At 40.8% G+C, this 24,425-nt stretch overlaps 1 protein-coding gene across 1 annotated transcript in view; it reads left to right on the top strand.

Moving 5' to 3' along the window:
• Positions 1-24,425, top strand: part of MYO10 (myosin X) — a 164,557-nt gene that overhangs the window by 52,098 nt on the left and 88,034 nt on the right. Inside the window, exon 3 of the mRNA XM_063298762.1 lies at positions 17,983-18,141. Coding sequence (XP_063154832.1) covers positions 17,983-18,141 — 159 coding nt within the window. The remainder of the gene's footprint in view (positions 1-17,982; positions 18,142-24,425) is intronic.

The raw sequence follows: 24,425 nt of genomic DNA, 5'->3' as shown, positions 1-24,425 counted from the left end.
TAATTTTGATTCTTGGTAACAGGTACACTGATTCTTTTGTTCACTGTGAAGGCTTTATAGTATCATAAAATTACTTGAGTTAAAAGTGCTATTCCATAAGAATCATAAAACATTTATTTAATTTGAAGATTTTATATACTGCTTAATTAAGTAGGTCAAATGTATCTGTTGGGACATTAATGTTACTGTACTTTGCCAGCAAATTACTGATTTTTTAATTGCTTTAAGTTGAAAAAGACCTTTGAAGTGTTTTGTAAGTAATTTACATTTTTTGTGAAACATAACTTTTAACTTGTATTAACAGGTTAGCTTTTTTTGCTTTTCATTTTAACTCAGTTATGCACACAGGTAGGAAATATGATCTTTGCTGGCAGAGTGTAAAAAGTGTAATTTCATTCATTTCAAAATGTTGTAACAATGTTTTTGTGGGCTAGCTGTACTGCCTAGTTGCCCCATCTCCAGAACAAGACAGCAGCCATTTTTTGAGGGCAGAAACAGACAAATTAAGCCTTTACTCACCTCCCTCCCATCACAAATTCAATTTCCCTGTGGTGTTTTCATGCAGTGATTTGCAAGTACAGGTAGTCCTCACTTAACAATGGTGATTGGGACTGGCAACTCCATTGCTAAGCAATGCAGTCATAAAATGTGATGTCACATGACTGTGCCAACTTACAACGGTATTTGCAGCAGTTCCAGTTGGCGTCATTAAGTGAATCCCATGTGATTGCGGCATCCTGTGATCACATGATCGCTGTTTGCGACCTCCTATTGGCTTCCCCATGGACTTTGCTTGTGAGAAGCCGGCAGTGAAGGTTGCAAATGGCAATCATGTGACTGTGGGATGCTGAAGCTCTCATAATTGTTAACTAGTTGCCAAGCACCCAAACCACGACCACGTGATTGCGGGGATGCTGCAATGGCTGCAACTACAAGTGATTTCTGAACGAGGACTGCCTGTAGCCTTTCTCTTTAATGCTGCTTCAGGTACTCTTGTCTGTTCCAGCTGAAGTGCTTTACCTCCATACAGGCTGACCAGTTCACTGGCTACATTGCAGCAGCAGAAATCCTCCTTCAGCTGAGCTAGTGCTTGCCATTAGCTCTAATACCTTTTTAGATCTCCATTTTACTGTGATTGCTGCAATAGCACAGCCATAATAACTCTTGCCTTGTAAGTCCAAGGTTATTGGTTTGAAACCCACAGATTTTTTTTATGATTATTTTTCTTTTGGGGCTTTTTTCTCTCTGTCCTTTTTAAAAATAATAAATAAATGTGCTTTCAGTGTTTTGGTCTGGATTTGAAGCAGCAGCCTTTGACTTTGAATTATAATGATTGTGATATTACAGCAGTCATGTTAAAGGTAGGTCAAAAGCCCTTAGGAAAAAAATACAGTTATAAGGAACATTTCAACAGCAACAACAACAGAGAACATATATATGTTCGATTTCTGTAGCCGCCCAGAGTCACTTATTGAGATGGGCGGCTGTAGAAATTGAATAAATAAAAACAACAAAGCATTTTGTTACACCTGCATATGTGTGCATTTTAATGGTTTAATTTTGGAGTCATAATAGTTTTCTCATACTGTCCATGTGCTGTGAGATTGAGAAGTTTTCATCATGTATTCTGACTGTAGATGATTCCTGTTTTTTCTTCTTGGGCTACTGGATCCACTACGACTACTACTTAGCATCACTGTAGTACATAAACAAACTAAAGACCTCCAAAACATTTTAAGCAAACCAAATAACTCAGTAGCCCAAGAAGAAAAGGCAGGAGTCATCTACAGCATACAATGCAAGGACTGTTACTGTCACTGTGTAAGACAGCCAGCCAGAAGATTAGCAGAGTGCAGCCATGAACACCAACTAGCAATCAGAAACTATTGGCATTTTAGATCAAGCCAAATCCAAAAATGCTAGGGAATTCCTGGAAGCTTGGCATTTAGACAAATCAGCCGTCAGTAGACACATAGAGATAAACCACGTTTACATGCCATTCAAAAGAGACAGTATAAAAAACCTATATCTTTCCTATAGGAAGAAAACAAGACTAGAACACATCGCCTCCAGCAGCCAACACTCAGATAAGCAGAGATCAGCCCAGACAGACAGGCATACAGTAATACTCTAATCAAGGAACCACCAAGGAGGAAACCACACCCCCACAAACACTGGCAGGGCAAGCTACTATATATAAACAGGGAGCAAACCCCACACTCACTTGCGGTGATGACATTACCTAGTTGGGTAATGAAATACCTGAAAACAACCAAGCTCAGAAAGCATAAGGATTCCACAATTCAACCCTGAGCTATATATACTGTATGTTCTCTTCTATTGGCTTAACTTAGTACATATAATAATTGAATTTAATTTTGTGCAACTAACGTAGGTCTTGTAGATTTCAGTGAATCCATTTATGATCCCCTCTGGATCTAACCCACTACAGTAACTATAAGAACTAATATGGTAATGTGTTCTCTCTCCTTTACTGAGCACTAGAATAAAGTCAACCTTTGATAAACAGAGAGGATGTTTATTTCATGTCTGGTTATCTCAATATTTTAAATGCCTCCAAGGCCAGTTGGATAAAAATGATACCACTTTAGGAGAAACAGGTTAAGATTAAAGCCATTTGCAGCCATCTCCAGCTTTCCCCGGTCTTGAACTTTAGCTGCTGGAACAGTAAGCATTTTGTTCTTAAATAAAGACTGAATATATGTTTACACATTTGCTCCTACTTCCTAATGCATTTTATGTAGTTTGAATCAATTCACTAAAACATAGGGTGGGTAGATGTTAAACATATAAAATCTATTTTGTTAGGTTTATTTTTCAAAAATCTTGATAAATATCAACAAAGTTTGGTGTATGCATTTATAATTAAAGGCTAGGAGCTTTGGGGATGTAACAGTGCTTGATGAGCACCTTTAAATCACCCAGGGATCTGTCTTTTGCATACCCCCAAACAGGAGGGTAACAAATGTAGAGAATACCTATAGATTTGTAGTGCCCTTAACAGTCAGAAGCAGATTTTTAAAAAAGGAAGCAAAACAGCATTGCAGCCCATTTGTTCCCTTTTCTATTCTGCTGATGTCAGGTCTTTTTGCTCTGAGTGCAGGGTAAGAAGAAGGCTGTTCAGGGGCAGAGGCATTTGGCAGTCCTTCAACTGTCACAGCTACAATGCTGTGGCATCAGTGCTGCCTTATAATAGAAATTATATGAACTATTTTTATTGATAAATTGCATGCAAGCTCATTGTAGCCCTTTTCAGAGATCTGAAACATAGTGCAACAGTGAGGTTAGTGTAGTGTGCTCTGGTGTAGCGTACTCTACTGTTCAGACTTTTCTCAACATGAAAAAGAAGGGCAGACAGGGACTGGGAATTGTCTCCTCATTTCAGATTTGATCTTGTTTGAAGACAGCTTTTGTTCTGCAAAACTTGATGTATGTTATGGTTGTTCTATGGTAGTTAAGATCAGTATGGAATTCAGCCATATGTAATATATAACAGAAGCTTGAAATATTTCCTAACATACCATATTCTACATGATTATTACTGCTAAGAAATTAGGGGGCAGTAGGAGAAAAATGGGTTGGACAGCAAGGCACCCTTGTTTTGATTCCCACATATGTGTGGTGCGGTTAAAAATAAATCCTGCTTTCAGTCTGTGCTTAAATAGGCATCCTGTGTTAGCATAAATGTGTTGCAAATGGATAAACCTCTCTAAATACCATAATTAGAATGACAGGAACTTTAACAAACAGCAGTCTACTAAAAATGCTCCTGTTTTTTAAGGATCACACATAAATAAATGTGCTTATGTGTTGTTATTTGATCATTTGAAATGAAGAACTAAGCTTTATATGTAAGCTGCAAAAGAGCTATTTTATCCAAGTTTATTACTGATGAATAAATTTCCATTTGCTTAAAACATTTCATTCTGAGCTCTTGGCTTGCCAAAGCTACGTATTATATACAGACAATAACACTAGTTTGAAGTAAAGAGTCTCTATTAGACAGAATAGAGGAACATAAAATGGAAGATAGGTATTACTGAAACTGAAGTTGGATTTAGATGTGTGACGCATAAGGAAATTGAAGACAGCCCCCCCCCCCTAGTTTAAAACAGAAAGAATGGGAAAAATAAGGTTGAAAGAAAGGAGCTGTTATGATTAGAAGCGTAGGGTTAATCTTTCTGATTTTGTAAAATATACTTTGACCTAGAATCTTAAAATGAATAAACAATGTCTTAATTTTTTTTTCTTCTCACTGGAACCTGTTATCACAGCTGGACTAAAAGGATTTCTCAAGGTTAAATAAACCTTGGACGTCTGATATGTTAAAATCTCTCTCAATATTTTTCTCTGGTTTTGTTAGCAGTAACGTTTGGTTGGTTGGCTGCTGTAGATAATGTGTGTCTCTGACTTTATGTGTGTATACACACAACACTAAATCTTTAAAGAAAACTTAAATTGCTGGGAAGTTAAGGAATAACAGTAAGGGAAAGATTTCATTTATGTGTAAAGTTTGGCATTACCTGTGAGAAAGAATATACAGTAATGTTCTCTTGGGATCTTTTTTGATGTAGCTTCAGACTGTTATCTAATTTTTTTTATTAAATCCCAGGAAGCCTTTGATTCACATGGCACTTCCTCCTGAATCCACATTTCAGTCTACATTTGCTATTAGCCACAACTTGCTGGTTTTTTCTAGCAAGTGGCATATGATTTGTATTTGTCCACAAATGAGGAGCACAAACAAGGAGTTGATCCTGACTTACAGTTAAGTGTGAACCACAGGTTTTGTTTTGCATAAATCAGAGACCAAGTATTGTATTTGTGAATGAAGTAAGGAGCAGTGTTTAAGTCTGTGCCTCTTGAGGGTTTATTAGTATAACCCAGGATCATGTAACATACAGCATCTGAGGGGTTTTTTTTGCAACCCCCACTACCTTCATAATTGCACCAGGATATTTGATGAAAAGCTAACTATTAACAGTGATGCAATTCCAACTAATTTACAGTGGGAAAAATAAATTGATGTGGTAAGCATCCAGTTTGCTTAACCCACCAATTATCAATGAAAGAAAAAGATCAGAACCTCTGAAAACAAGAAACATGACCTGAAAATTCTTAGCTTGCTCTTTCTGCTGACATCATCACATCACTTCCATTGTCTCTGTAGCCTTCAATAATGGTAGAGGATTAAAAAGTAACCTTTTTGGCTAGAAAAAAATCCACACCCTTGGTAAAATGCCAAATCAAGGATCTGAACAAGCCCTTGATTTTAATTTTAAAGAATTGTCTCCTCTTTCACGTTCACTAATAGCATTCTCTTTTAATAAAGGTATTATGGGAGTTGTTTATAGAGAAATCAGAATAAATTAATATTGTAATAATGGTAAATCAGATGTGCCTTGTAAGTGGTGCTGCAGGTTTGACAAGAAATATGACTGCTAGGTAAGTTTTCCAACTTTATTGGCCCTGTTGTGTATTTTAATAATGTCTTGACACACGCAAATTTTAAAAAACTTGCCCTGGCATGAAGGATAAGGGATGAGAAAATCTTCAGCCACCACATAGGCTAATAATAAAATAAGTTTTGTAAGATTTTGGGAACTATACTGTATAGTAATGGCAGTAAAGTTATGTTGGTCAGGTTATTTTCTGTAGAGTGTCAAATCAGCAATCAAAATTCCCATAAAATTAAAGCTCCATCAGTCGGCTCCATCAATTGGCCTTCAGTACTGAATATGTAGGAAATTGAGATTTGGACAGCATATGGATAATATGAGTCACTAGTAGATTTCTTTTGCTGAACCTTGGGTTTAGGCTGCAGAACTGTGTAACCATAAACATTAAAGGAAAGATGCTTGGTCAAAAATGATGTGGAATACCCTGGCACAATCTTCAAAGAAGTATTTTGTCTTATTTGTGTGGTAAAACCACCTTTGCTTTTGGGCCGTTGAAAAGAAATATGTGAGTGTATGTTGAGTGATACTATTTTAAAGGGTGTCTCAGTATTTCACGTTTGCTCTTTTAGCCAATCAGAAGTGTTGTCTTGATTTTAATCCATTTATTTTAGCTTTAAAGTATTTTCAGTACCATACTTGGATAATTTCACTGCATTTTCAGTTGAACTTGTGTTTAACCCTTATTACTTCAAGGAATGAAGACAGGGAGCTTATAAGGGTTTCAAATTCCACAGATTTGTGGAGAAAGAGAGCTCACAAATGGTTCTGAGAGAGGGAGAGAGAAGCATAAAAACAAACACCAAGGTGCTGTTTATGCCTCATTTTGGCAGGGGTGGGGGGAGAACAGGTTTGGTAACATCCCTTTTTATTTACACTGCATTCCTTGCAATCCCGGGAATTTTTCTATGGTGCTTTTGCCAGCTGTTTTTATATGGAGTCAGTAAATTAATTCATGGAGTTAAGACTGTTAAACCTAGGATCCTCCATGAGCCATCTATACATGCCAGACCTCCTGTGGACACCTCTGGGTGGCACCTGGCATATTTGCGGAAATGTAATGATGTTGCTAAGAACCCCATTCTCTCTCCTCTTTAACTTTAACTTTCTTTGGGGGAGATGAGCGGTAACAACATTTGAATAATAAATAAAAAAATAAAAACTTTCACCTTGCATTATCAATGAGTTCTGGCAGCCTTTGGTATGAGGTGTGTCTGTTCTAGCCCTTCTTGATTTCTCAGCAACTTTTGATACTGTATCATCAATCATGGTATCATTCTGGACTGACTTGGGGGACTCAGAACCGGGGGGCATGGTAATTTTATAGTAGTTCACCAACTCCAAGGCTGGTTGCAGTTGGTGGCTGGTTGCAGTTGGTGTTGATGCGGGGTGGGGGATGGGAAGGTCCAGCCCTAGGCCCAGCATTAGACACTGTTTTGTAAGATACCTTAAGGCCCCACTCCCATTTAACATCTATATGAAGCCACTGGGCAAGATCATTTGTTGGCATGGGGTTAAGTATTATCAATAAGCTGGTGATACTCAAGTTATACATTTTTGCACTGGACCATCTAAGTGATGCTGATGAGGTTCTTTCCCAGTGCCTGGAGGCTGTGAGGGTTGAGATGCGGAGGAATAGGCTTTGACTCAATACCAAGTGGTTATGGGTTTTAGGGCCCTGGGATCCAGAAGTCTTCCATCATTAACTCTGGATGAGGTTGTACCCCCCTCCACCATTGGTGTTCAGTTTGGGGGTTTTCCTTGAGTCACAGCTCATGTTAAGAAGCAGGTGGCAGCTAAGGCCAAGAGGGCCTTTGTATAAATTCATTTGTATGCCAGTTGTGCCCATTCCTGAATTGGAGCCCTTGCTCATAGTCATTTATGTCTTAGTTACTTCTCAGTTGGGCTACTTATATGGGACTGTCTTTGAAAAGCATTCAGAAGCTGCAACTGGTCTGGAAAGCAGCGGCTCATGCAATTTTGGGTACTTGTTGTACACTTACATAATAGCACTATGTGAGCTGCACTGATTCCCAGTAGGTTTCCAGGTGCAATTCAAGTTGCTGGTCGTCAGCTTTAAAGACCTGCATGGCACAGGGACAGATCATTTGATTTTTTCAGAAAGCTGCTTATTGTGGCTGTATGAATGTGCATTTTGATGCTTTAACTTTGTGTATGTAAATTCAATACAGCTTTGTGTGTGTGTCGTGTGTGTCTCTATGTAAATATATAGGAAATATATATATATATATATATATATATCTTTGGGGACCCGACTCAAGACAGTGGTCTCACTCTGGACTTGGTCTTCTTGTCGGAGCAGTGGCAGCGTGTTCTGAGGGGAGAGCTGCATCTACCCCATTGTCATGGTCAGATCACACTCTGGTGGCCCTGAGATTCTCCTATGCCGCTCCCCTCCGCAGGGAGGCAGGACCCATTCGATTGGTCCGCCCCCGGTGACTGATGGACCCAGTGAGGTTTCAGAGGGAGCTGGGGGAGGTGCCCAGGGATCTGCTGCACGGTCCAGCGGAGGCCCTGGCTGCTGCCTGGAACAGGGAAGTGGCCAGGGCCTTGCACAGGATCGTGCCTGTGCGGCCTCTCTTGCCTCATCCAACCCGACACTCCCCGCGGTTCACGGAGGAGCTGAGAGTTTTGAAGAGGTTTAAGAGACGCCTAGAGCACCGCTGGAGGAAGACAAAGACCGAATCTGACCGAACACAAGCTAGGACTGCTATTAAGGCCTACCTTGTGGCGGTAAGAGCGGCGAAATGGCAGTATTCCTCCGCTCTTATTGCATCCGCAGATTGCCGTCCAACTGCCCTGTTTAAGATCACACGTACCCTTTTGGGGAAGGTGGGCCCAGTGACTCACCTACAGGGCCATGCAGAAAAGTTTTCTGAGCAACTGTAGGATAAAATCACTCGGATCCAGTCTACGTTGGACTCCATGTGTGAAGCAGGGTCTGTGGAGATACCGAGGGAACATTTTAGCCTTGTTATCTGGGAGCAGTTTGATCCAGTTGGACCTGAGTAAGTGGACAGGATCCTCCGGATTGTGAATGCCACCACCTGTCATTTAGATCCATACCCTTCTTGGCTAGTGAAGGCAGCTCGGGAGGTGACGTGTGGTTGGGTCCAAGCAATGGTAAATACATCCTTGAGTGAGGGGGTGTTCCCGGTCGCCTTTAAGGAGGCACTGGTGCGCCCCCTCCTCAAGAAGCCATCGCTGGACCCAACTGTGCTGGACAATTTTCGTCCAGTCTCCCACCTCCCCTTTTTAGGGAAGGTGGTTGAGAAGGTGGTGGCGTTACAACTTCAGAGGGTCCTGGAGGAAACAGATTATCTGGACCCCTTTCAGTCAGGTTTCAGGCCAGGATATGGGACAGAAACTGTACTGGTCGCACTTACGGATGATCTCTGGCGGGAGCGGGATGGAGGCAGTGCATCCATCCTTGCTCTCCTTGACCTCTCAACGGCTTTTGATACCATCGACCATGGTATCCTTTTGGGACGGCTCAGGGAGTTGGGGGTGGGTGGCGTAGTTCTGCGCTGGTTCACCTCCTTCCTTCAGGGCCGGTCACAGTCGGTGGTGATAGGAGAAGAGAGATCCGACCCTCAACCCCTCCATTGTGGGGTGCTGCAGGGTTCGCTTCTCTCTCCTCTCTTGTTTAACATCTACATGAAACCACTGGGTGAGATCATCTGTCACCACGAGTTGAGGTATCATCAGTATGCTGATGATACCCAATTATACATCTCTGTCCTGGGTGAGGTAAATGATGCAGTGACTGCCCTTTCTCGGTGCCTGGGGGCTGTGGGGGTCTGGATGAGGAACAACAGGCTTCAACTGAGCCCTGGTAAGACGGAGTGGCTGTGGATTGATGGAGCTTCATCTTCCGGGAAACTGTCATCTTTAGTTCTGGATGGGGTGGCACTGCCCCAGACAGACTCAGTGCATAATCTGGGGGTTCTCCTGGACTCATGACTCCTGCTTGAAGAGCAGGTGGCAGTCGTGGTCAGGAGGGCCTTTGCGCAACTTCGGGTTGTGCGCCAGTTACGCCCGTTCCTGGATTGTGAAGCCCTCTGAACAGTCACTCATGCCCTGGTTATCTCCCATATAGACTACTGCAATGCACTCTACATGGGGCTACCCCTGAAGAGTATCCGGAAGCTTCAGCTGGTCCAAAATGCAGCCACACGGGCTATTTTTGGTGCCCCTAGGTGGGCACATATAATACCGTTGCTGCACTGGGTGCCAGTTTGCTTCCGGGTCCAATTCAAGGTGTTGGTTATTACCTTTAAAGCCCTACATGGCATGGGGCCAGGTTACCTGAGGGACCGTCTCATCCCCATTACATCGGCCCGCCCCACCCGATCATCCAGAGAGGGCATGTTACGGACCCCATCCATAAGAGAATTTCATCTGGCGGGGTACAGGAAGCGGGCCTTCTCTGTGATGGCCCGCGCTCTCTGGAATATCTTGCCCCCAGAGGTGAGGGAGGCCCCTTCACTCCTGACCTTTCGGAAGGCCCTGAAGACCTGGTTCTGCCGTCTCGCCTGGGGCGGGAAAGTGAATAACCATTCTTGGGGATGGCTTGCACCCTAGAGTCCCTCCCACCAGCCTGGATTTTACATCTCTCTTGGATTTTATTTATTTATTGTGTTTTATCATAATTGTTTTATGTGATTTTAATGTTTATGTTTGGTGTGGGATTTTATTGTAAACCGCCCAGAGTCCCTCTTCTGGGGGAGATGGGTGGTGGCTAAATTTGAGTAATAAATAAAAATAAATAAAATAAATATATGTGACATCTGCCAGATTGGGCTAAAGCTTGTTAGTCTGACAAAAGCAGTATTGTGATGTTGTAACTCAAGCTGAACCCCATTTGCACATGTACTGTGACATCACATAAAGATCCAAAAGGGCTGGAGCTTGCAGTGTGATGACACAATACAGCATTTGTTATTTTGACAAAAGCAGCTGGAGCTGTGAACACACATACAGAATTTGTCCAGGAAGATCAACCCACAGTAAAAGAAAGCAATTGACAACTGCTTTCCTAGAACTGAAGAGGGGGAGAACACAGCAACAGGGGAATTATCCAGTGGGAAGACATGATAGCCTGTTCTCTGGACTGAATACTTTGTATGCTCTTGCCAAAGTGCCTCAATCCAAACAGGATTTTCTTAGCTGGCTTAGAATCAAGTCAGCTCCAGCACAGAACAGAAGCAACTTGAACAGTAAATGCAAATATGCCCAATGACATACTGCTAGTTTTGTTGTATTGAAAAACTGCCAAAAGCTGCTTTGATAGAAAATAGCTACATTATTTTCTTATATGATCTTCTCTGATCATATGCATGGATATCAGCTAGTATTTTTCAACTGAGAATGGTATATGTACCCCTGATAGGAGATTGAATGGGATGCAACTTGCCTCTCCAAATTCATGGATAGGAGAAAGAGGAGAGGGCAGAAAATAGGGTAGAGCAACCCGTCTGCAATTGAGTACACTGTAGCAAGTTGATTGGGTTCACATTTTTGAACTGAATTAAAGATGTAATCAAATCAATATTGAATCTCATGATTACGTATCAACATAGCCCTTCTTCTCTAGTTTTGCCTCTTTCAGTGCCTCAAATGAAGATCCAAGTTCTCTTGGATCATTAGACCACATATTATGTTTATTCATGTTCCTCACCTGGAAGTTCCTTATTAATTTCTCTCCATCTGTCATACCTCCCACCTTCAAAATCATCTAGCAGTGATGCAGCAACTTACACTTCATTGTTTTTTCACAGCTTGCTGTACACTTGCTTCTCCACCAAGTGTCTTTCTTGCTTCCCTTATAGCCCTAAGGACTGCTCCAATATAGTGAAGTTTGTAGGAGAACTGTGCACCTTGCACAGAAACATTTACTTTTAGATTCCTTGAATCATTGACTATGCAGCTCCACTGGATGACCCTGGGTTTTATTATTGGGGAGGGGAGGAGTTTTTCCTCTCCACTTTTCAACACCCTTCATCATTTTTAATATCACAAGTCTTTTTTACTTTAAATTTTTCAGAAGAGTTTCTCCAGGAGTAATCTTTTCTGCAATTTTTTTGAGCTGCAGTGACCAGAACTATACACTGTATTCCAAGTACGATTGCATCAGAAGTTTCTAAAAAGACATTTTGATATTGCATTGATCTTATGTTTCATAAGATCCTTAGAGTGTTCCTTTTTCAGTGTGGCATTGAAGTATCCACTACTACCACACAATCTATTTCCAATTGATTACTGTCAGGTGCAATGCAATTGCAATTTTTTGTTATTGTTTGGCCTTCAACTTTGTCACTTTACATTTGATTACATTCAGTCATATTTCTCATTTTAATACATATTCCCACATATGTTCGTAGTTTTGAGTGTTGTTTTTGGACCTTTCATTTTTTTCCTTGTTTTAAACACCTTAAATAATTGGTGGTGTTAACTTTTGTCTGCCAGCACAGTTCAGGCACTAGCATTTATTGAGAGGTGTTGAGAAGGGGGGAAAGTCAAGGAACTCTTTGGTATGTTGCATGCTTTCTTCTATTTCCATGAAAAAATAGATTAAAGACATTTCTCCATGTGAGTCTGATGATGATTCCTGTTCTATGATGTGAAAATTGTAGTTGCATTTCTACACAAGGTACTGTTCTGGGCTGGCCGCGTTCTCTTACGCAACTTGTGCAGAAATACCAGGGGTCATCTCCTTGGAGAAGGGCAGCTAATTTCTTTGTTTGCTGTCTGTAAAAATAATCCTTTTTGCATGAATAGGACATGTCAACTGTCAACACTTTGGAAAATTCTAATTTGGCCCTCTGTTTGTGTGATGGCATTCTCAATCAGTATGATGTTCTTGGTTGCTGCTTTTCACTGAAAAAGCAGAGTTGCTCTGACCTTGGGATACAGCACAAACAAGTTTGACTTAGGAATTTCTCTGTTTTATAGGTTGCTTTAAGGACAAAGGTGAAACAAACTTACATGGAAACAATGCTATGATGTTTTTTCATGCTTTTATAAAAAGTTTTTTGAAAACTTTCCTTGTATTATATACGAAGCAATACATTTGTGTCCAAAAGTAAATAATGCATATGTTTGAAGTATTTGTTTTTTCAATGGAACATCTTTCAAATGTCCTTCATTTTTGGGATCTTGTAACTAAGATATCAGAGTGTCTGTTTTGTCTGTGTACAGAAGGAAAATGATATGTATTCATGACCACACCTGCTAATACATGCCACAGGAGGTGCTCATTTGTTATTTTCCTGATCTCCCACTCTACCTCCCAGCCACAATTATTTCTGAGAAATGATTTAGTGTGGGATTTAGTTTGCCCTAGCTCACACATTTCCTTCTCTATGCTATCATGCAGCACAAGATATGATAGAAGAATAGGAGAAACTGGACAATCAATATCTGAACTAGTAGAGGCAAACAATTCTATCAGTCCTCAAGGGGAAAAGCTTCCATTATTTTTGTCGTGCAGTACAGGTAGACTTGGTGCTTCAGCTACTATGCCAGCAAAGAAATCTCTGAATGGTCTCTTTCAAATGTACATTGGTAGTAATACGGACTGATGTGGAACATAATTAAAATAGAGTATATATATGTAATGATTGCCTATCCTAAAACACCATCAGACTCATGAACAGGTTCATAAAGGTATCTGATTTATTAAAAAATAGTATGCAGGATCACAAAGAAAGCTGAGAATGGGAAAAGCGCGCCAAATGCAAACTAAAAACCCCTTGGTACAAACGAGATCCCTCCCCCCATAGAATCTTCCCAGGTTCACAATCCCAGGTGCTCCTAACGGCTTCTGATGGTCCGCGGGAAAAGTCCTTGAGCAGAGCACATAACCCAAACACATTCCATTGAAATGAACATAGATACAGAGCTTGGCACAAGGTTTCCCAGCAGCTCCCTCCCAAACAGAAACGTGCGTCAGCACCATGGCATGTGAAATGTTACGATGTACAGTGCACATTGAAACAGTGAACATGACAATATAAAATTATGGAGAAAATCTATGTGGTTGCTGAGAGTCAACACCGACTTGATGGTACATAATCAGGTTCATTAATATATAAAATCAACTATTAAGTGTGATTAGCACAACTCAAATTCATTTTCTCAAAAACATCTTCATCTCCCATTTTGGTATGGAATAAAGTACATTTATCACTCTGGAGGAATAGTTAATTACTTTCCCAATCTGTTTTTGCAGGGCAAAAATACTTATATTTTGATTTTAAAGGCAGGAAAGTAGTTAGTAAACTGATGCCTGAGTATTACTCCTTTAGCCTGAAGGTTGAGGACTCAAACAAGTGAGTATTGTCCTCTATAGAAGATACTAACATCTGAAGAAAAAGGTTGGTCTGAGTCTCATGTTCTTGATGTGTCAGCTCTCTCAATCCAGATATTTTATTTTTATTTTTATATGGTGGAACATTCACTTGATTGGGTCCCTGTTTGCAAATAAAAGCGAAATAGCTCGTATGCAGGTTTACCATTAGAGTGAAAATTAGACCTTAATTTGTATAAATTTCTAACAAGGGATCTTGTGTTTTGTTGGAATTTTACAGGTTTAGTCCCTGGCTTGCATTACCAGTTGTAAAATCCCTTCTTGGCCAAGGCTGACATTACCATCATTAAATCATGGCAGTATAATTTAATTGCTTAATCACACTTTTTCAGTACAGAGAAACTGTTGTCTCTGGCAGTACCTATGACTGCCTGACATTTTTCTCTTGCTCTTTTTAGAAAGCCACAAGCAAATTGCAGTTTATAAGGTGAGAAAGTAAAACAGAAAATTACTAGAGAGGTAAATGGCCCTTCTTTCCCAAAGAGGCTATAAAAAAATTAAGCAAGGTGTAAAAATGACATCTGTGCACATAAAGATACTGTATGTGTTTCCAAATGGTTTGTGAGTCTGAAAAAACTTCTTGCAACAGAATACCTGATGTTGCATTAATCAAAGGAAAACTCAAATAATGAGATTAAGAAAGATTTACATTTGAAAAACAATGGACAAAATTAATTTGTATATATGTATATAGTTTTCCTGTTCAGTAAGAATACCTGTAAGATCTTAATTTGCACTGAGGACCTGAGGATTTAAGATTTTTACTACTCATGCATAACAGCCAGATTTCTGTGAAAAGTGGGACAAAGGAGGGAGGGGAAGAAGCTTTAAGGATCCTTGAGAATTAGTACCCAAGTAAACCCTTGTTTTAATGGACTAATGGGGGAATGGGTACCTATTAAAAAAGAATGTCTGTTAAATTTGAATGGGATTTTACACATTTTACCATGAGTAATACAGGAATAGGATTTCATGCACGTATAAAATGGTGGATGAGATTTTACACATGCCCAGAAGCAAATAACGTATGGACAGATTTTGTCCATTGCATCTGAAGTCTACTAAACCAAAGTCTGTTAAATGGTGAGTTTAATTTATGAGTAGTCTGGCTGCCTCTCTTCCTCCTCCTCCTCCTCCACCTCCTTGTTTCAGAGAAAGAGTTCAGTTCCTTAGTCAGTCCAAAATTCTTGAGTCAAATGTGATGTCCAGCTGTTCCTGTTCGTTGTGCCCTCATTCCTGCCACCCACTGCTTGTCTAATTAGAAAAAGCTGAGAAAATATTAAAAGGGGAAGAACAGGCATTAATGTAAGAACTGGAAGTAGGAGCCAAAGAAGCGTTTGGGAAGAAAATAAAGGGAGAACCACATTGAGATGATATGCCATTTGGCAAATATGTACTAGAAATCTGCAGCCTTGAACAGTGTAGTTAAGAAGGTTGCAATATGAGTGCTGCAGACTCACATGAGGTTGAGGTTCATCTTTGATTAATGCAAATGTTAATTTATTTCCGTTTAAGAAGCCCCTAGCTGTCACCTTTACATGCACAGGATTTTAAATTTTATTTATTTATTTAATTAGGAAGTTCCTGTGTATCATTAGAACAGGATTTCTCAACCAGAAACATGCTTTCTTGGTGGCAGCATGTGCTCACTAGAATGGCATCCCCACAGAAATCTGTATTACTCCCTCCCTTAATAACTTTCTGAAAATTAGTAAAAACCTGGTGGTTCTCCCAGACCTTAGCATAGGATGGTTGTGGAGCTCTGTAGTTTATTGTTGTTGTTCTTATTGCTGCTTTTTGATATTGAGTTAGCCTTCTGGTCAATTGTGTTTTTAATATTTTTTCATTTTCTTTTTTAATTGTAAGCCACCCAGAGTCATTGAGGAGTTAGGCAACCTCAAACCTGAATAAATAAATAATGTTCATATGTATGTGAAGTATTGAGCAAGGTTGTAAGATTCTCATATTTTCTGGATGATGCTTCTCCTTGGAATTGAGGTAGTATAGAGTGTAGCTGCTTTTTAGCATTTTGTCATGTGTGTCATGTTTCAAATAACCTATGTAGTACTGTGGATGCAACATTCTGGACCAGCATAGATGGAGAAATGTTTTAATTCAGGTGGGGTATAACTGAGATGTGTGCCACAATATACTTTTGAAAGCTTCACAAATAGACCTGCTCTCCTTCTCCACCTGTAATTTCTGGTAGTTCTGCTGACTGAGAAGGCTAGAACATCAGTTCCATTAAGACATATGATCAGACTTGATAAATTTGTAATTCAAAGCCTTGCCTTCATTTCTCAGTGGCTAGATCTGAGCTCCAGGCAGTGCAAAAGGATTTGGAGTACAGGTATGGAGGCGGTCTAGCACAGGTTGAATTCCTAACCATCTAACACAGTTTCAGTTTCTGTTGCTTGAACTACCTTTTGACAGACAAGGAACACTTCAGTGTGAAAATAGATTTTCTCCAAACTCCAAGTGTACCCTTTTTTCACCATAAAAAGCACGCTCATAGAATCTTATCCTATAGCAGCCTATCCCAGTCTTGGTGCTCTCTAGATATGTGGACTTCAGCCCCCAGAATTCTTTCCTGATTGGGAATCTATAGAGTAAAATTTTCTAGAGATCAGTGCCTTCTTCAAATATCGCTGTGAGAGAAAGCTGAGAGGACCATTCTACAGTGCTTTCAACACTGAACTAGATGATTCCAGCACAGGCTGCAGGAATCCCATGAAACGAATAGGAGGCAACTAGCCAGAAACTCTCCAGAAAATGTGCTGAGGGCTCCCAGTCCAGGTGGCTCCAGCAAATACCATAGGTGGCTCCAAAGCTGCACAGCTTGGAAGCACTTTGGTCAATGCTGGGAGAGAAGGCTGATGGGAGCATTTTCCTTCAGCAGTAGCCCAAAGTGATTTGAGACCACCCACATTACTTAATTGAGGCAAATTTTAATTTCTATACATATTACAAATATGCGTTAATTCACATAGACCTAACTGATTATTCTGTAACCAAATCATCCCCCTGAAGGAATGGAAATGCTTTCTCAGCCACACTCAAGTTACCATTCCGTTTCTTCCAAATCTAGAAAAAGACACTTCAGGTCTGTAGCTGATGGAATGGAGAAAAAATGTGAGGTAAAGCAAAATCTAAAAAGAAAAAAAATCTCTTTAAGCAGGAAGGGAAAAATATCTCTTTCAGCAACTCTTAGGTAGAAGTATGATTTGGACTACCAGATCATGCAATTTTTTTCAGCTGGCTTTCCTGCAAGTATAGTAATCAACTGATACTATGGAATGAACTTACATAGGCAATAAAAAAGGACAGCTAATCAGGGACAGAGGGTCAGAAAACCCAAAGAAACATTTTAAATGAGTTGATCTTGCCTGTCTCATAAAGAAACATGTAAAGGAGCTTTATTAATGGATTTTTCAAACTGGGGTCCATGGAACTCTAGGGTTCGGTGCAAAGTTGATGGGGTTCCACAGGAGACTAAGGAGGAAAAAAAATCAAATGTAACCAATTTTTTTATCACTAGAGCTTTGCTTCTTGATCAGGGTTTCTAGGTTGTTTTTTTAAAACTAACAGGTTTCATGGTTTAAAAATTTGAAAAATCCTGTTTTAGATGTTGTCACTAGAATTCTATATAGTGAGTGAAATCATAGAAGGGAGGATAAAAGAATGTCTCAATCTGAGAATTCTCAGGATAAAACACTGGCTGAATGTTTCTTTCCTTTTTTCTAGTACAGTATACAGAACATTTCTGAGTACAAGTGTTTTTTTAATCAATTTATTTCATGCTGAACTGGGAAAAGTAAAGTTAAATTAAAGTCACAACTATGGGCTCGTTGATGGAATTATTTTTATATTTTCAAATTTATTTTGGTATTTCATAGTAGATACAGAATTGTGTTATATATAGGGTGAATTTAGTTTTCGCTAATCTGTTACTATTCCTATAAAATTAAGAAGCTGGCAATTGACGTAGTTTATATTTTAATGAGCTATTATCTAGGAGATACTTTGGATGTTTTTTTTTCAAGAGTAAAAAAAGCATTCATACTTTCAAAACTGCCCATTTTTAATGACCTGTTGTTATTTTTATATTTTCAGGTATATACTTACAAACAGAGATCACTTACACACCAAAAAGTTACACCTATGCAGCTGACAAGCATGGATGGTCTGGAGGATATGGCAGCACTGATAGATCTCCATGAGGGTGCTATCATGCACAATTTATTCCAGCGATATCAGCAAGACAAAATTTATGTAAGTGTGGAGAGCGGCAGAACAAGACATGAATATTTTGTGTGAATGATCAAGTTATCTAGCATTAAGAAAATTTCCCTTACAGGATGCTAAAATGTAAATATGGTGTGAGGTGTATGGCACTTTGATGGAAATGATTCCTTGGTACTGTTGCTGACCCCAATAGATGAACAGCCATTTTTAGATCAAGTGAGAAGGGTATTCAGATAGAGACATTTTGTCTAGTCTACTTCTCAGTCTAGAATAGTGAAGTCCTGCTTCCTCTTAATAACAATTTAATTTGCTATGTTTAAAAATCAGTCCATATTAATCCTAAAAGCTAGCACAGTTGGTACAGTACATCTAAATCAATATAAATTGATTTTTACTAAGTTACTACTCCTCCAGAAGTAAACATTTGGCAAGTTACCTTATACAGGTACCATATATAAGAAATTAGCACTGTGCTTTACAGTGGTGGTATATCATTCACTGAGAAGCAAAATAATTTACCCTTTTTTTGGTTGGCCTCTATCCTGGCATCTCCACTTCAAGTTTAGCTCTATGTTAATATGTTATGGAGACAGTACAATAATTTTTGGAAGAAAAAAAGGCCGTGGAGGATAATTCTTTGTTCAAAGATATGACTATAATTCTCAGATAATTCAAGTCAAAATCAGATGCCAACTCCCATCATCCCAGTCAGCTGGCTGGAGTATTGGGAACTGAACTCTTCCGCACACTTGGAGGCAAGCTAACTGGGGGAAAAGCTGCTGCTGAAGCCCTCATTCCTGGGGAAGCCAACTGGTCTCTGACGGCATGGCATCTGGCAAGGTGACCCCCAAGTTGAGGTGAACAGCTGGCTTTATTGTCCTCCTCGATGCATTTCTGTCATGCCAAGCCTTGCTCAGAAAATTTTGGCGGCTGACAAGCTTCTGACAAAATTAGACTTGCTGCAGGTGTAGCAGGCATTGCAGTAGGTTTATTATAGAAAATCTAATGAAGCCGTTATGGAAGAATTCCAATGACTGCTGTGTATTAAATTTACAGTCAATTCAAGCTTTAAATTCTTATGCCTTTTTCTTCTGCTTGCATGGTATAACAGTCTTGAAGCCATTCTCTTTTGGTAGGAGGGAGAGGTGGTTTCTACCTACCCCATTTTTGATAACAGACTAATCTGGTTTCAAGCTGTTTACTTCTGATCTTGTGAGAACTAGCTGTCATGGTTCTCCTAAATGAGAGCATTTGAAAGGGAAAGGAAGGCTGAAGGGGGAAGGTAAAACATCTTGGAGGTAAAGAGGAAGGAAAAAGAGAAAGGAAGAATTTGAAAGAAGAGGGAAGTAGCCCAGGGGAGATGAGACAACTCTGGAAGCTGGGAACTTGCCCCTTGCTTTTTTCTGGGGCATTGTGCTGCTCCTTCAGTAATTCTAGTAGTTTTAAGCCACGGTGGCCTGAAGACTGCAGCAAATCTCTTGAAATGGAATGGATCTTAGGACAGCCTTCTAATCCAGATCTGCTAATGGGAGAAGTAAAGGGACTTCCTCAGGGAAGGATTGAATGTCCTTTGTGGTAAGAGAAAGGTAGCTGTGTTGCTTCTGGAAGAAAGGTGCTTGAAAGGTCCTGTGACTTATTTGGCTGGGACTGGGAGAAGAGTGCCTATCAGAAGGGAGGAGAAGAAAGCTGAAATGCCAAGGCAGCAGGGGAAAATTGAGTTTTTCTGGTCATGCCAGGCATCTGATCTCCAATGATGTGGAAACTGAATATGTGGTGGTTCCAAAGCAGGGTTTGTCTGCTGCTCTTGCCCTTCTGTGCTGTTTCGGATGGGAACTGCAGCTGCTCATCAAAGTTGGCCGAAGTGGCTGAGAGAGCATGCCATTTCTATCAACAGTTACTAAAATGGTGAGCTTGTGGTGCCTCTCTTAGCTCAGAGGTGTTGTGCCTTTTCCCTATTGGACATGTGCCAAGTGTGGTATGGGCTCCTTCCCTCCTGCCTTCTCAAGTTAGAGTACTGCAAACACTATACAAACTGATCTCCTGCCTTTCAGTGATTCAGCAGGTCAGAAGAATACACACACACGCGTGTGCTCATACGTACACACAGACACAATTTGCTCATGGCCTCCAGGCCGTAACTCATTGTTTGAACATCCCTGCCTTACTAGATCCAATACTGTGAGGGCTTTGGGCAGAGGGCCTGAGTCTAGATCCAGTCAGACAACAACCTCTTTTTTCTCTGAGGACCTCCAGCTAAGACTGCCTGGGGACAAAGAAACTTCTCACTGACTTCATGCATCCCACTTACCCCTCTTTTGTTGGAAGAGGACAGTGACTTTAGTTATAAAATTCTTAAGGGTCATCAGCTAGCTAGCTGGCTACTCTCTTGAGAGTCACCAGTGAATCTGCATGCTCCTAGATTCACTACAATGTTCCTTTACATTTTCTAAATCAAAATTGATTAAGCTTACTGGTGCTCCTTGTGTTATATTAGTGTTTCATTTTTCATGTAATACAATCAAAAGTCTCCCCACTGGTATAGAATAGAATTTTCTGTGAAAACATTCCATTGCTCTGCCTTTCCTTGAAAAAATACCCAACTATTAAAATACATTACTTCATAAAATCAGTCAATAGCATAATAAATGAATAGCATAGAAGTCAAATCAGTCAACTGAAACTGATGCGGCACTCACCAAATCCAAAATAAATGTCTGTAGGATATGAACATATGATTTAAAAAATCAAACTTATTTGCTCCTTACTCATCATTAATCAGGCATGTAAAAATGTAATGCTAGCAGCACTTAGTATATATTTTTCATAATCAGTTATGAACTCCAGTAAAAACAAACTTTAAATGTGAATGTAATTTATTATGTACCTCTTTCATCTATTTTCTGGTTATTATAAAAAACTTTTTAGATATTTACTTCATAGTAAAAATTCAGAGGGCATACTTTTATATCTTGTTTATCCAGTATAATAGTGGTATGCACAAAGCAAGAAAAATGGATTTTGTTCCAAGCAGATTTACTGAAATTATCTGAGTTCCAACAAAACTTCAATTTTAACTTATAAGGAATATCATAATATACCCTTTCTTTCTTTCTTTCTTTCTTTCTTTCTTTCTTTCTTTCTTTCTTTCTTTCTTTCTTTTATTCATTCATTCATTCATTCATTCATTCATTCATTCATTCATTCATTTATATAGCCACCCATCTTAAAAACAATTCTGGGCAGCTTACAACCAATAGAACAGCGTAAAACAGCATAAAACCAACAACAATAAAGCTAGAAATAGAAAAATATATGTATGTTGCATGTGTTTGTGTATACATACAAATACACTTTTCTAGATACTATGTTTTTATTTATTAGATATTTTCCTGCCTTTATTTTTGGTCAGCTCAAGGCGGTACACTTATCTAATGCTCTTGCCTCCTGTTTGCCCCAAACTGCAGCCCTGTGAAGGGGGTTGGGCTGAGACAGAGTGGCAGTGTCATGAGTAAGGATGGCGAGCAGGGGGCTCCCATCCAGGCTGTAAAGCGCATGCGTAGTACTGAAGAATTAGGTAGCCATTCAAAGAGACACAGATTGGGCCCGCCTTAGCCTTTGGGGTTTATATGTCTGGGTTTTTCCCTCGCTTCTTCAGTTTGTTAGGATTTTCTGTTATGTAGCAGTAATAAAACACTAGAGACCTATTCCTTGTCTCAGCGTGGTCCCTGGCTGTTAGGACAGGCAGGCCCAAAGTCACCCAGATGGTTTCCATGTCTAAGGGAGGACTAGAACTCACCGTATCCTAGTATCTAACTCAGCACCTTTGCTTTTATACCAAACTGTTACTAATACTTAATGAAGGCTTTTTGTATACAAGTGTAAAATGCACATAATACCCAGTTTTGTACTTTCCTAATGTTACCTTCCTGAAAAAAGTATGACACTGGACATAATACTCACACAGCCCAAAATATGAACTTTTAATTCTTTCTACTTGCCTCTATTGCTCCCAAAATTGGGGGGTGGAGGGGTGGAGAAGAGAGATGACCTGAGGTGTGGAGGAATGTAGAAATTTAAAGTAGTTGAATGGAAACGCATAGGGAGAGAAGGATATCTCTTTTTCTCCCTCCCCCTTATGCTAACCAACCCTACATTGCGTAACTAAAACTAAGCAAAGAAAACATTCGCAAGTGCCCTGGTTCATTAGAACAGACAAATTAACCAGTTAGTTAACTATAAGAGGTTACATTTAGACCCCAACAACCCCTATTACATGCTTGTCTTCAGGTCAAATTCAGGATGCCCGTATTGGTGTTTAAACCATTATATAGCTTGCGCCCAAGCTATATATGGGCTGCCTATTCATATAGAATTAAAGCAAATACCATTGCTTTAACCGCATACTTAAAGCAATGGTATTCCCAGTAGTAACATATGGCTGCAAGAGCTGGACCATAAGGAAGGCTGAGAGAAAGAAAATGGATGCTTTGGAACTGTGGTGTTGGAGGAAAATTCTGAGAGTGCCTTGGACTGCCAGAAGATCAAACCAGTCCATCCTCCAGGAAATAAAGCCAGACTGCTCACTTGAGGGAATGATATTAAAGGCAAAACTGAAATACTTTGGCCACATAATGAGAAGACAGGACACCCTGGAGAAGATGCTGTCAGGCTCTGCCTGCTACCCAGTAAAAACACAGATGCTAGTGTAGGCTTAGGTTCTGGTTTTATTTGAGTATAGAATGCCCCGAACGACCTTTTGTGGTGCAGGTGGACGCCTCTGACTTCTCAATAGGCGCCATCCTGCTGCAAAAGGATTCCGCGGGAATCCTGAAGCCATGCGCCTACCTCTCAAGGAAATTCTCGGAGACAGAGAGGCGCTGGCACGTATGGGAAAAGGAAGTGTTTGCGGTTAAAGCAGCGTTGGAGGCTTGGCATCACCTTTTGGAAGGGACGACTTGCCCATTTTAGGTCTGGACAGACCACTGCAACCTCGAGGCGCTCCGTACGCCCCGGTACCTCAGTCCCAAGCAAATACCATGGGCTCAGTTCTTCAGCCGGTTCAACTTCCAGCTGAAGTTCATACCAGGCAAAAAGAACTTCCTGGCAGACGCACTCTCCCGACTGCCCCAGGATGCGGAGCCTATCTCCGACATTGTAGGGACGGTGCTTTCCGATTCCCAGCTGGGTATGGCAGCGGTCACCCGGGGTCGCGCTCGGGGACAGCCTGCCCCCCCCACAAACAACTACGATGCAACCCACCCCTAGACGCAGGCAACCTCTAATACCAGGGGGGCTACGGGCAGATTTCATAACGGCATTGAAATCTGACCCCTGGCTCTTCGCCAACCCCAACAAGGTCACCATGGACCAGGACCTCGCATGGGCGGAGGGAAGGCTATATGTACCCGACTCACAACGGCAGGCGATCCTCAACAGATCACATGACAGCAAACTGGCTGGTCACTTCAGGTTCCTGAAAACCCTACACCTGACTCGGAGACAGTTTTGGTGGCCCTCGCTGAGGAAGGACGTCAAGACGTATGTGGCGTCCTGCCCAGTGTGCGCTATGGCCAAGCGGCCGGCTGGCAAACCCCAGGGGCTGCTGCAACCCGTAGCTGAACCCTCCCGCCCTTAGGATGAAATCTCAATGGACTTCATAGTCGACTTACCACCAAGCCAAAAGAAAACGGTCATTTGGGTGGTAAAAGACTACTTTCAAAACAAGTGCATTTCATCCCCTGCGCCTCGATCCCGTCAGCCCAACAGCTGGCGAAACTGTTCCTAGTCCACATGTACCGCCTACACGGATGCCCCTCCCGCTTGGTGACCGATAGGGGCACACAATTTACCTCGAGGTTTTGGCGGGCTTTTTTGAAACTGATAGGTACCCAGCAAGCCCTGTCAACCTCCTGGCATCCCCAGACGGACGGATCCACAGAGATCCTTAATGCCACACTGGAGCAATTCCTCCGCTCCTACATAAACTATCACCAAGACGACTGGGTAGACCTCCTCCCGTTTGCAGAGGTTGCGTACAACAATGCGATACACCAAAGCACCGGAAAAAACCCCTTTGGGGTGGTGTCGGGTCGGGAGTTCGTCCGACCAAGGGCAAGATGTATAGATGATATTCTAGAGGTGACGGACTCGTCCCTGGGGGAGCTGGGGGTGGTGACAACCGACAGGAAGCTCTGGCGTGGGCTGGTCCATGAAGTCACGAAGAGTCAGAAGTGACTGACTGAATGAATAAACAATAACATTCATATAGAGTAGTTGGTTGGTTAGGCATGTCCTCTTCCAAGATACTCCAT

Source organism: Candoia aspera, chromosome 3 (assembly GCF_035149785.1).
Source record: "Candoia aspera isolate rCanAsp1 chromosome 3, rCanAsp1.hap2, whole genome shotgun sequence".
NCBI classification, from domain to species: Eukaryota; Metazoa; Chordata; class Lepidosauria; order Squamata; family Boidae; genus Candoia; species Candoia aspera.
Note: the sequence above shows the minus strand (reverse complement) of the source record. Positions and strands in the feature narration are given on the sequence as shown.